This window comes from Oreochromis niloticus, linkage group LG3 (genome assembly GCF_001858045.2).
Source record: "Oreochromis niloticus isolate F11D_XX linkage group LG3, O_niloticus_UMD_NMBU, whole genome shotgun sequence".
In the NCBI taxonomy this organism is placed as follows: domain Eukaryota; kingdom Metazoa; phylum Chordata; class Actinopteri; order Cichliformes; family Cichlidae; genus Oreochromis; species Oreochromis niloticus.
The window spans coordinates 63,780,077-63,791,593 of record NC_031967.2 but is presented as its reverse complement, the minus strand read 5'-3'; the positions used below and the strand labels follow the sequence as shown (position 1 = coordinate 63,791,593).

General features: G+C 44.0%; 1 protein-coding gene across 1 annotated transcript; it reads right to left on the bottom strand.

Annotated features, from left to right (window-relative positions):
* Positions 1-476: 476 nt before the first annotated feature.
* LOC109201359 (uncharacterized) lies at positions 477-6,973 on the bottom strand. The gene is made up of 2 exons (XM_025905190.1): positions 6,827-6,973; positions 477-6,554 (listed from the first exon to the last, which is right to left on the bottom strand). Exon 2 carries the CDS (start codon positions 6,339-6,341, stop codon positions 477-479), a length of 5,865 nt encoding a protein of 1,954 aa, XP_025760975.1. The 5' UTR covers positions 6,342-6,554; positions 6,827-6,973.
* Between the last annotated feature and the right edge of the window lie 4,544 nt (positions 6,974-11,517).

Sequence of the window (11,517 nt, the reverse complement as noted above, 5' to 3'; positions counted from 1 at the left end):
GCAAACACTCTTACAATTGGAAGATGCTAAGATCTGTTACTATGCAAAGCAAAGCAGAACGAAACAAGCTAACAAGCTAACGTTAGCGGTTAGCTAGCGCTAATTAGCGTCTAGGCTAATGACTAATAAATAACATCATTGAGTGAATTTACTTTCTCAAAATATCATAAACAACTCACAGCAGTTAGTGCTAAACATTCACTGGTAAAACACAACATTACTGCCAACTTACAGACTGTGCTGGCTTAAGAGGCAGCATAGGCAGGCACAGGAGTAGCAAACCGTCCTTCTCCCGTTAGACAGGAAGTAATGAGAAGTAGCACTTCCGGTAGGATATCAAAATAAAATGAACAGTGTGCCAGAAACAAATAAAGATTGCATGAACTTATATAACATTACATAACATGAAGGGCGACTCTTAAGGAGCCAGAACACCCTCCGCCTGACATCAGTAAGATGTCACACTTGGACCCAAACTAAACTTGTTGCACAGCATCTGATACAAGAAGAACAACGTCCGTGACTGGCCTAAAGTAAACTTTGGCTTTACCATCTTTCACCACCTTGACTTCTACCTTCCTGGCAAGTCCGTCACTACTAGGATGAACCTTTGCAATCACCCCCATGGGCCACTGATTTCTCTTCACAAGAGGATCTTTCAGGAGGACCACATCCCCCTGCTGCAGGTTTGGTCTGGTGGAATGCCACTTGCGGCGACACTGTAGTGTTGACAAGTATTCCTTACGCCAACGATGCCAGAAAGAGTTGGCCAGACTCTGAACTCTTTTCCACTGTTGCCTGTAGAGGTCCTTCTCGCCGAAGTCGCCTGAGGGTGTTGGAGGTGCACCGACTTTTTGCGTGAGGAGTGTGGCGGGAGTGAGGATGCACGGAACATCTGGATCACTTGACACTGGAACCAGTGGCCGTGCGTTGATGATGGCGGCCACCTCTGCCATGAAAGTGGTCAGGACGTCGTGTGTGAGGGGCCTGGAACCAAGTTGAGCGAGCTGGGAGTCTAATATCTTACGTGCCACTCCTATCATCCGCTCCCAACTGCCCCCCATGTGAGAAGAGTAGGGAGGGTTGAAGACCCAACTACATCCATTATCATTTAGGAAGGACTTAACATGTGGGTCACAAGGAATCCTTTTGTCAAACCCTAGCTCCCTGCAGGCTCCTGTGAAGTTAGTTCCACAGTCCGATCTCAATTGCTTTGCAGGTCCTCTGACTGAAAAGAACCTGCGGAGAGCGTTAATGAAGCTAGACGTGTCCATCCCCTCTATGATCTCTAGGTGAACTGCCCTTGTGCTCATGCAGGTGAACATCACTGCCCATCGTTTGCTGCTGGCAAGTCCGCCCCGAGTACGACGAGAGGCAACCGACCATGGCCCGAACACATCTATGCCTACGTAAGAGAATGGAGGCTCAGCACTAAGACGTTCTGCAGGAAGATCTGACATTTTTTGGAACTGTGTTACTCCCCTTAGCTTGCGACAAACTACACAGGAGTAAATGAGGCTGCTGATCTGGCGTTTACCTCCTAAGACCCAGTAACCTGCGGATCTTAAAGCACCCTCTGTAAGATGACGCCCCTGGTGCATGACCCTTTCATGGTAGTGGCGGACTAACAGGTTAGTTACATGGTGTCTGTGTGGCATAATCAAGGGGTGTTTTTCTGCGGACTCAAGGTCAGAATGAAGAAGGCGTCCGCCAAGCTTCAAGAGGCCTGATTTGTCAAGGTAGGGAGAAAGCTTTAAGAGGGGGCTTTTCCTTGAGATGTCCTTCCCTGACTCTATTTGTTTGAGCTCCTCTGGGAAGCTTTCTCGTTGGACTGCTTTTATAACCGTCTCTCTTGCTTGCTCAAAATCTGAGGTAGTGAGTTCATGACATATATGCCATCCCTTACATTGTCCACCTGATTGCTTTACCTTAAAGGTGCGTGCAATGTGCGCCAAACGGGCAACTGCCCTGGTAAGGGACTGCCAGCTGGAGAAAGATTCTAAGTTTGCAGTCTTTAAACAGGGGCGTGATGTTTGAATGGTGGCAGTGATCAAGGGACGAACTTCAATGTCTGAGTCGGGGTTTTGAAGTTGGAACGTATCTGATGAGTTGCTCTCTAGGGGCTTTAAGGGAAACTCCGGCCCTTTCAACCATGTGCTGGACAACAGTTTTCCAGCAGGTAGAGATCTGGATCCGTGATCGGCCGGGTTGTGCGCTGAAGGTACATAGCTCCACTGAGTTGGTTCTGTTGCTCGTCTGATGCGTTGCACCCGGTTGTTCACAAAAACGTGAAATCTTCTTGACTCATTGTAGATATAGCCAAGAACGACTTTGCTGTCGGAGAAGAAGCGCATGTTACTAATCTGAATGTCCATTTCATCTCTGATTAGCTCCCCAACTTCCACCGCTAACACCGATGCACACAGCTCGAGCCTGGGAATGGTAAGATCAGGCTTGGGGGCAAGTTTGGCTTTCCCGAATACGAACGCAAACTCTGTCTCACCATTTTTGTTTGTTAACTTCAGGTAAGCCACAGCTGCAATTGCCTGGGTTGATGCATCACAGAAGACACAGATTTCTCTGTGCTTCGCGCCAAGAAAGGAGAATGAGCAGTATGGCCTCGGGATATGGATTTGCTCGAGTTGTTTGAGAGCATTCTTCCATTCTGACCACTCCTTGAACATGCCCTCTGGAAGAGTCTCATCCCACCCACAAGTCTCTTTTGTCAGTTCCCGCAACAGTGCCCTCCCCTTGATGCTCACTGGCACTGCAAACCCCAGCGGGTCAAAAAGGCTGTTGATAGTGGACAGGACACCTCTTTTCGTGTAAGGCTTCTCGGTTTGAGAGACTCTGAATGTGAAAGTGTCGCCTTCAATGTCCCAACATACTCCTAAGCTTCTCTGCATTGGAGGAAACTCTGTGTTGAAATCTATGTCCTTGAGCCCGCTTGCCAAGTCTACAGTAGAGAATGCTTTCATGACATTTGGGCTGTTTGAAGCTATTTTGTGGAGCCTCAGGTTGGACGCAGCGAGCAGCTCCTGTGTGCCTTTGAGGAGCTTAATTGCCTCTGACTCAGTAGGGAGGGATTTGAGTCCATCGTCGACATAGAAATGTCTTTGGACAAACTGTCTGGCCTCAGAATAGTGCTGTGTGTCGAACAAGTGTGCCGCCTTTCTCAGACCGAAAATTGCCACCGCTGGGGAAGGGCTGTTGCCGAACACATGCACTTTCATTCTGTACTCGACAACTGGCTCTCTTGGGTCATTGTTGCGGTACCAAAGGAACCGGAGGAAGTTCCTGTGGTCTTCTCGCACCTGAAAGCAGTGGAACATTTGTTGTATGTCCGCTGTGACAGCCACCGCTTCTTCTCTGAAACGGATGAGCACCCCGATCAGACTGTTATTCATATTTGGACCTTTGAGCAGCACATCATTTAAGGACACTCCCTGAAACTTAGCACTCGAGTCAAACACCACCCTGATGTTCCCGGGCTTCTGTGGATGATAGACCCCAAAGAAGGGCAGATACCAGCATTCTTCTCCTTCTTCGAGAGCTGGTGCTGGTTCTGCGTGATCTCTGTCAAACAACCCCTGCATAAAATCCATAAAGTGTCTCTCCATCTCAGGGCGTTTATTTAATGTGCGGCGCAGCGACTCTAAGCGGCTGAGTGCTTGGTTTCTGTTGTTTGGGAGGCGGGTTCTCAGTGTACGGAAAGGAAGTGGAGCTGTCCAGCTATTTGCATCGTCTTGGTAAAAGTCTCTTTCCATAATTTCCAGAAAGGCTTGGTCCTCATAGGAAGGGGCCAGCTCTTCATCCTTTTCACTTTGCTGGAATATGTGTTTCCCTATTGGACATGAACTGTGAGTGTCCCAGGGTTTGTTGTGTGACTGTGGCTGCTCTTTAACATGAAAACTGTTCTGACAGGGTGTTAGGAGACTTGGACGCCCGTTCTCTAGAACACTCGTTCTGTATGTGCCTATGATGGCTGGCTTATGGGCTCCTCCTAGGCATACATCCCCTACAATAACCCACCCAAGTGCAAGTCTCTGGGCAAATGGAGCATTGACTGGTCCGTTCACTCGTTCATACACTTTGTGCACTTGTATTATGTCTCGGCCTAACAGCAACATAATCTCGGCCTCAGGGTCTAGGGGCTGCATATGACCTGCTAGGTGTTTGAGGTGCGGATGGGCTAGAGCAATCTCTTGCGTTGGGATTTCATTCTTGTTGTCTGGGAGTGAGTCACACTCGAGCAAAGAAGGCAGAGGAGAGCTGAACTGGCCATCAACGGACTGTATAAAGAGGTTCTCAGCTAAGCGGCCATTTGTGGTGGAAACCCCTGTACATGTCTTAAGTGTGTATGGCGCTAGGTTGCTCATTGGGATGCCAAAGGTGTCGAAAAGATTTGACTTCGCTAATGACCGATTGCTCTGGTCATCTATGATAGCGTAAACCTTGACTTTTTTGTCTGGATGCCCCTTTGGATAAATGTAGGCTTGACATATTTTTGAGCAGGAACGCCCCCCACCTAAGTCCCCACAAACTTGAGTGCATGCTGAGCTAGTCTCCAAGTCTAGGCTACTCTCCCCGCCATGCTCCTCCCTGTCCTGGTCTGGGGCAATGTTTTGAGCCTTTGTGTTTTGTGTCCATGGAGCTGGACCTGCATGCAGCGCTGCAACGTGTTTGTTGCTGTTGCACTCTAGGCAAGTAATCTCTTCCTTACAGTCTTTAGCCTGGTGAGCTGAGGAATCGCAGCACCTAAAACAGATGTTGTGTTCTCTGAGGTATGCCTTACGCTCATCTAGTGTCTTTTCCCTGAAACCTCTACACTTCTTTAACGGGTGCGGTTTCTTGTGGATGGGACACAGTTTGTTTGAGAACTCACTCATGCTGCCTAAGCTTGGTTTGTGAGTTTTGTTTACCTCTGTTTTGTGGACAGCAACAGGCGTTCTTGACTTGACAAATCTTGTATAGTGGTTGTCGTGAGTTGTTGGATAGGATGTGGGACCTGATACAGTAGACTTAAAACTGGGGTCATTTCTCATTTTTGCTTCATCTTGTATGAAGCGACAGAAGAATGAGAATGGAGGGAAGTATACATCATGTCTCTGCTTGTATTTAGTCCCCTCTGACATCCACCTGTCTTGAAGATTTGTTGGCAACTTATCAACTATCGGGGCAATGCCACGTGATGTGTCCAAATACACTAGCCCAGGTAAAGAGCCGTCTGATTTGGCTGCATCAATTTCAGAAAGTAGGTCGCCAAGTTCTCTGAGATTCTGAGGGTCTTTGTTTGACACTCTAGGAAAGCGTTCAAGTCTGTCAAGGAGCGACTTCTCAATAGCCTCTGGAGTGCCATAACATTCTTGTAGCCGTGTCCAAACTCGATGTAGGCCCTCTGCTGGATTGTTGAGATGGACAGAGCGTATACGTTTGGCATGCTTAGACGACTCTTCTCCAAGCCACCGGGTGAGCAAGTCTAACTGTTCGCTAGGCTTTAAGCTTAACCCTTCAATAGCGTTACAGAAAGAAGCTCTCCATGCCCAGTAGTCCTCTGCTCTGTCCGTAAACTTTGTCAGACCATCTGCCACCAGTTCTCTTTTTGCCAGAAACTTAGCGAGATTAGCAAAATCACTGTTCCCGTTGTTGAATTGTGCTGGCTGGAAAGGTGGCGTGTAAGGGGAAAAGCCCATAGGTTGAGGGGTAATACTTACATACCTTTGGCCACATTTTTCTTGGGTATCAGCAGCTGGTGTCAGATGGCTGCCGATCTCATCTTTGATGTCCTGTTGATTTACCTGTGGGACGTATTGAGGTGAAGTGGCTGGATCAGGGATTGGACTGATGTTACACTGTTTTATGGGTGTAAAGTGTTTAGGGTCCGGCAAGTCTTCTCTGCGATGCTCTGGTGAAGAATATCCAAGATAACTCTGCAGTCTGTATGACTGGGTTGAAGCTGGAAGCTGGCGTAGAGTGTGAGAATTCAGCGCTGGTTGTGAGTTCTCTTGACTTTGTCGTGATTCCCCATATTGTTTTTCTGACACACGAGATGACCACATTTCCCCGCTTACCTCCTCTGCTATTGCTGCTTCGAATACATTGGCTTCAGCAAGCGCAGCTTCTGCTTCCTTTTCTTCTTTTAGTGCTTCTAATGTAGCACTTAACTCTGCTTGCCTCATTTTCACCTCAATCTCCCGTCGTGTAAACTCTGCTCTGGCGCGTGCTGCTTCGGCCTTTGCCCGTGCTTCGACTGCTGCTTTGGCGAATGAGCTGCGGGATCTGGATGTTGATCCAGAGCAGGTGGACCGGATCTCCAGCTGCTCCTCCTCTGCTGACAGCATAGTCACGTCTGGGTCAGATGTCTGGGAGAATGTGCCTCCTGAAGTAGCCGTTTCACCAAGTCTTTTTACTATTCTGCCCTCGCACTTAACTAGGCAGACAGACAACCATCATCCCATGTAGAAAAACCACACCGTTGTTCCTTTCTGGTGGATTTATTTGATTGGATGCATAGCATGGCTTTGTTGAAATACATGAATGGATGAATGGTAAAACTGTAAACAAACACAAAATATCACGTGTGAGCCGACATAAGCAAACACTCTTACAATTGGAAGATGCTAAGATCTGTTACTATGCAAAGCAAAGCAGAACGAAACAAGCTAACAAGCTAACGTTAGCGGTTAGCTAGCGCTAATTAGCGTCTAGGCTAATGACTAATAAATAACATCATTGAGTGAATTTACTTTCTCAAAATATCATAAACAACTCACAGCAGTTAGTGCTAAACATTCACTGGTAAAACACAACATTACTGCCAACTTACAGACTGTGCTGGCTTAAGAGGCAGCATAGGCAGGCACAGGAGTAGCAAACCGTCCTTCTCCCGTTAGACAGGAAGTAATGAGAAGTAGCACTTCCGGTAGGATATCAAAATAAAATGAACAGTGTGCCAGAAACAAATAAAGATTGCATGAACTTACATAACATTACATAACATGAAGGGCGACTCTTAAGGAGCCAGAACATATATCGTTACCGCACGTGCTGCAAATTATATCATGATATGGATTTTAGGCCATATCGCCCAGCCCTAACTGGTACAAAATGATATATCCCGTCATCAGGTCAGCCCTGCCACAGCTGTGATGTTGTTGTTTAGCTTGATATGTCAGAGTGATTTTCTGGTCTGAAAGTGGAAAAAACACAGAGCAGAGGGTCTGAATGATTTACTTTAAACATTTTGTTTATTTCTTTTGACATTTAAGGAGTTTTTTTTTTCAAGTTGTGTTTATTGAGTATTTTTTCAGTATGGATGTAAGACAACAAAGGAAGGACCAAAAAAGCAAAAAAAAAGGGGGTGGTGGTTGTAGAGTAGAGATTTAACATACATTAAGTTACAAACGACAAACTGTCTGTATGTAGCAGGTATCTGTCCTGATTCTTCAGTCCAGTTGGTATGTTGGCTAAGTGAAAGACTCAAGCTCCCCTCGAGCTGTAACCCAGTTATCTGCTTCGTACTTTTAACCACATTTGACCAGAAGGGGGAGATTTTAGGACAGTCCCAAAAGAAAGTGACCTATGGAAGTATATGCACATTTCCTCCAACATTTACCATCTTCATCATTTTTACTTTCGAGTTCTTTAATCTTAGGGGTGATAAAAAATTTTTTTAAAAAACACAAAAAAACAAACTCAGGGTATTTTTCCAAGTGAACTGTCTCCATTAATCTGAGCTTGAGGTAGTGGTTATGGTTTTACATATATTAGACCAATCTTCGTCAAGTAAATTTATTCTGGCCTCTTTGTCCCATCTGGGTTTATTGTCGGTGTTAGACAATTTCCTTTCTGTCTATAGTATAGAGTAGGTGATGGAGATTTTTTTTTTTGTCAGATTCCCTTTACATCTGTAAAAATTTGGACTACAGACTTTCCCTCTTTAGATACAATATCTGTATTGAAGTGATGTCTTAATTGGAGATACCCAGTGTTGGCAAGGTTACTTTTAAAGTGTATTCCACTACAGATTACAAAATACATGCCCCAAAATGTATTTGTAATGTATCCCGTTACATTACTCAATGAGAGTAATGTATTCTGAATAATTTGTATTACTTAATATATAATCTTGATTTTTACAACTACGTGAATGTACTATTGCTGTGTGATTTATTACTGTTACATAGTAAAGGGACCTCTGGCTAATACGTCTGGTTCCGTGTCGGGCTCGTAGCCAAAAAATAGCTTTACTTTGTTGTCTGGGTCAACTTTGCAAATGAGAGACAGAGAGAGGCGTTGAAAGGCTGCTCCAACGGAACTTATTGTTTCAGAGGAAAACACGAACACAGCGTACAGTCGAGACTTAATAGCTTACTTACAACTGGGCTCGTCAGGCACTCTTCTTGGCTGCAGTGGTTATTATTATATTTACATGCTTCCGGCTCCCGTTTCTGCTTGATAACAACTCATACTTTCCCACTCTCCTTTTTCTCCCTCCCTCGCTCACAGACACATAACATGTATGGCAGTCCATTCTCCCTGCAGCACGGACTACACTGCCCATGATGCTACATTCTTTAAAGCTATGCCTGTAGCATTCTGCCTATTAGCTTAGCACAACAACAACAACAACAACAACAACAACAAAGAGCTCTCTCACCCAGGAAACACACAGTCGCAGAGAGAGCGCGTGTCACCCTGTAACCATGGCAACCGCTGCCGCCTGGAACAACAGCACATAACGGCGGTACATGTATTCCGTTACTCCCCAACACTGGAGATACCGAAAACCTTCCCAGGTTGTAACTATCTGATATTTGTTGAAAGGTATGCAATCCTTTTTCAGAACATATTATCCAATATGCGGTAGTGCCAAGGTTGCACTAAGCCTTGCCCCCTTCATTTCTATCTAATTGCAGTGTCTCATCCCTTATTCTTGGCCTCTGTTTTCCCCATGAAATTTGAAAACGTATTCCATTCATTTGCCTGTAGGACACCTCAGCAGGGAATGTCAGGAATAGATAGAGCATTTTAGGTAGTACCATCATTTTTATTAATTCAATCCTGTTATGCATATTCATTGGCATTAGCAGCCATCAGTCGAGATCTGCTGTATTGCTAACTGTTAGGGGGATATAGTTAAGTTAACAAATGTCAGCTAATTCTTTTGGCAGTCTGACCCCTAAATATTTAATTAGGTTTTTATTCCAATTACCCTTTAGGAGTTTAAAGATGTATTTGTTTGGTTTATAATTCAAGGTAAAAATTTGAATTTTGTGAAGGTTTAATTTGTAACCAGCAGAGATGGGCAGTAACGTGTTACTTGTAACAATGGATAATATATCGAGTGCGGAGAGTACGTTTAAAGCGTGGAAGTAATGATCTTATTTTGAGTTTGATTCCATAAAAAGTGACAAAAACATTAGCGTTTGTTGTGCGTGGGAAGAAAACTTCTTCTTACAGCGAAAAAAACCCTCCTAAACTTCCAAGCAAGCACCGAGTGCACTACAACGTAATGGGAAATTTACAGAGAAACTCCCGGATTCTTCCACTGACTCCCGCAGCACACCTGCACCAGGGCAAACCTCCGCCTACCCCACTCCTGCTTTGCAGGTGAAAATAGAGCAACAGGACCGCTAGTCTTTGATTTTATTTATTTTCTGCTGTGTTTTACTTGCATCTACTTGAAAGAGTGAGTGTAAACAAAATAAAATATGTTATTTTATGTGCTGGAATGTGCAGAAAGTAGGTTTAAATGTTAAACAAAATTCTTCCAGGCAGAGAATGTTGCAGATAATAAAATTTTTGCTTGATGCATGAAGTTAAAAGATTAAAACTAATGAAACAAGTTTTAAAAAGAGATTTTTTTTCATTTGATTACATTTTGTATGATGGATTATGCAGAAAAAGTAGAAGTGGGCTGAAAGATCTATCGCTTTATCACCTATTCAGGTTGTAAACCATGTTTTTAAAAAGTAACTAAGTAACTAAGAAATTAATTACTTTTTAAAATAAGTAATCAGTAAAGTAACGGGATTAATTTTGGGGGAAGTAATCAGTAATTAGTTACTGATTACTTTTTTCAAGTAACTTGACCAACACTGGTAACCAGTATATGAGCCAAATGTAGTAAGCAGAGATACTAGTGTTGGTAGGCTAGTATTGGGTTTAGTAAAGGTCACCAGGACATCATCTGCATAAAGACAGACCTTATACTCTGTGCTGTGAATAGTAACACCTTAAACTTCCTTGCATTATTGAATGGCCTGTGCCAGCGGTTCAATAAACAGAGCAGGGTAAGGGAGCAGCCGTGTCTGCATGAAACTGAGTCTGACAGGTTCCTATTCACTATTATCTTGTAGGAGAGCTGTAGTAGACAGCTGATCATCTGGTTGTTAAAACCCAATTTTTTTAGAACCAAATATAAAAACTCCCATCTAACAGAGTCAAATGCCTTTTCCGTGTGAAGGCAAAGAACTATTGACTCTATTTTTTTCATGTGATTAATATGATGAAGTGCCTGTCATACGTTATCTCGGGTTTGCCTGTTCTTTACAAATCCTTTCTGATCACGGTCTATAAATTCGGGGATTATATTTTCTAATTATTGGTGTTACGCCCCCAGTTAAAAACGAAATGTTGACCGGGGTGGGGGGTAACACAGAGAGAAAAAGAAAACATGAACTACTGGAAAATTAAAGTCATTAAACACGATTTATTGCCCAAAACTACTACAGTAAAAAAAAAATAAACACAGGGAAGCTCTTTTCGTCAGGGTCTCCAAGGCCAAAACAACAAACAAAACACCCCCTTTAGCTAAAAATCAAACCAAGAATTCTCTAACCAAAACAAAATACAATGGCTGAGCTCCCTGTCTAACCAAAACAGGAGAAAACAGTTGAAACAAAAATGGCAGAGAACCCCTACCTGCTTCCACAATGATGAACTAGTTAACACAGTAAGGGCACACCTTTGCTTACAATAAAAGAAAGTAAATCAAAGTTTCACAGAGTTTGAGTTTAAGTTCTCACTCACTCACTCACACACACACACACACACACACACACACACACACACACACACACACACACACACACACACACACACACATGCTGCCCAAAACACTATGGCTCACAGCTCCAGCAAAATGGGGGAAAATGGCAGGGGTGTGGCACTTTAGGATGGCAGACTATATGCCGTGGCTGATGAGCTGAAACACACCTCAGCTGTGGCTCATGAGGCACACCTGCAACACAAGAAAAGGAAAAAAGAACTCTCTCCCTGAGGGAGGGCCACCAGAGGTCAGCAACCGTAACAATTGGCCAGTATTTTCACAAAATATAATATTTAGTACTGATATAGGTGTGTAGGAGTTACATTCAGTTTTGTTTTTTCCAGACTTTGATATTACAGAGATAAGAGCTTGTCTCCAAGATACTAGTATTTTGCCGCCTCCCAGGACATAGTTAAAGCAGGATTTCAGTAACGTTTAACATGTTCTGTTGTCTCTTTCTCTTT

Bases quoted from the DNA above. Each gene is read 5' to 3' on its own strand.
- LOC109201359 (XM_025905190.1), bottom strand. From the start codon at position 6,341: ATGCTGTCAGCAGAGGAGGAGCAGCTGGAGATCCGGTCCACCTGCTCT.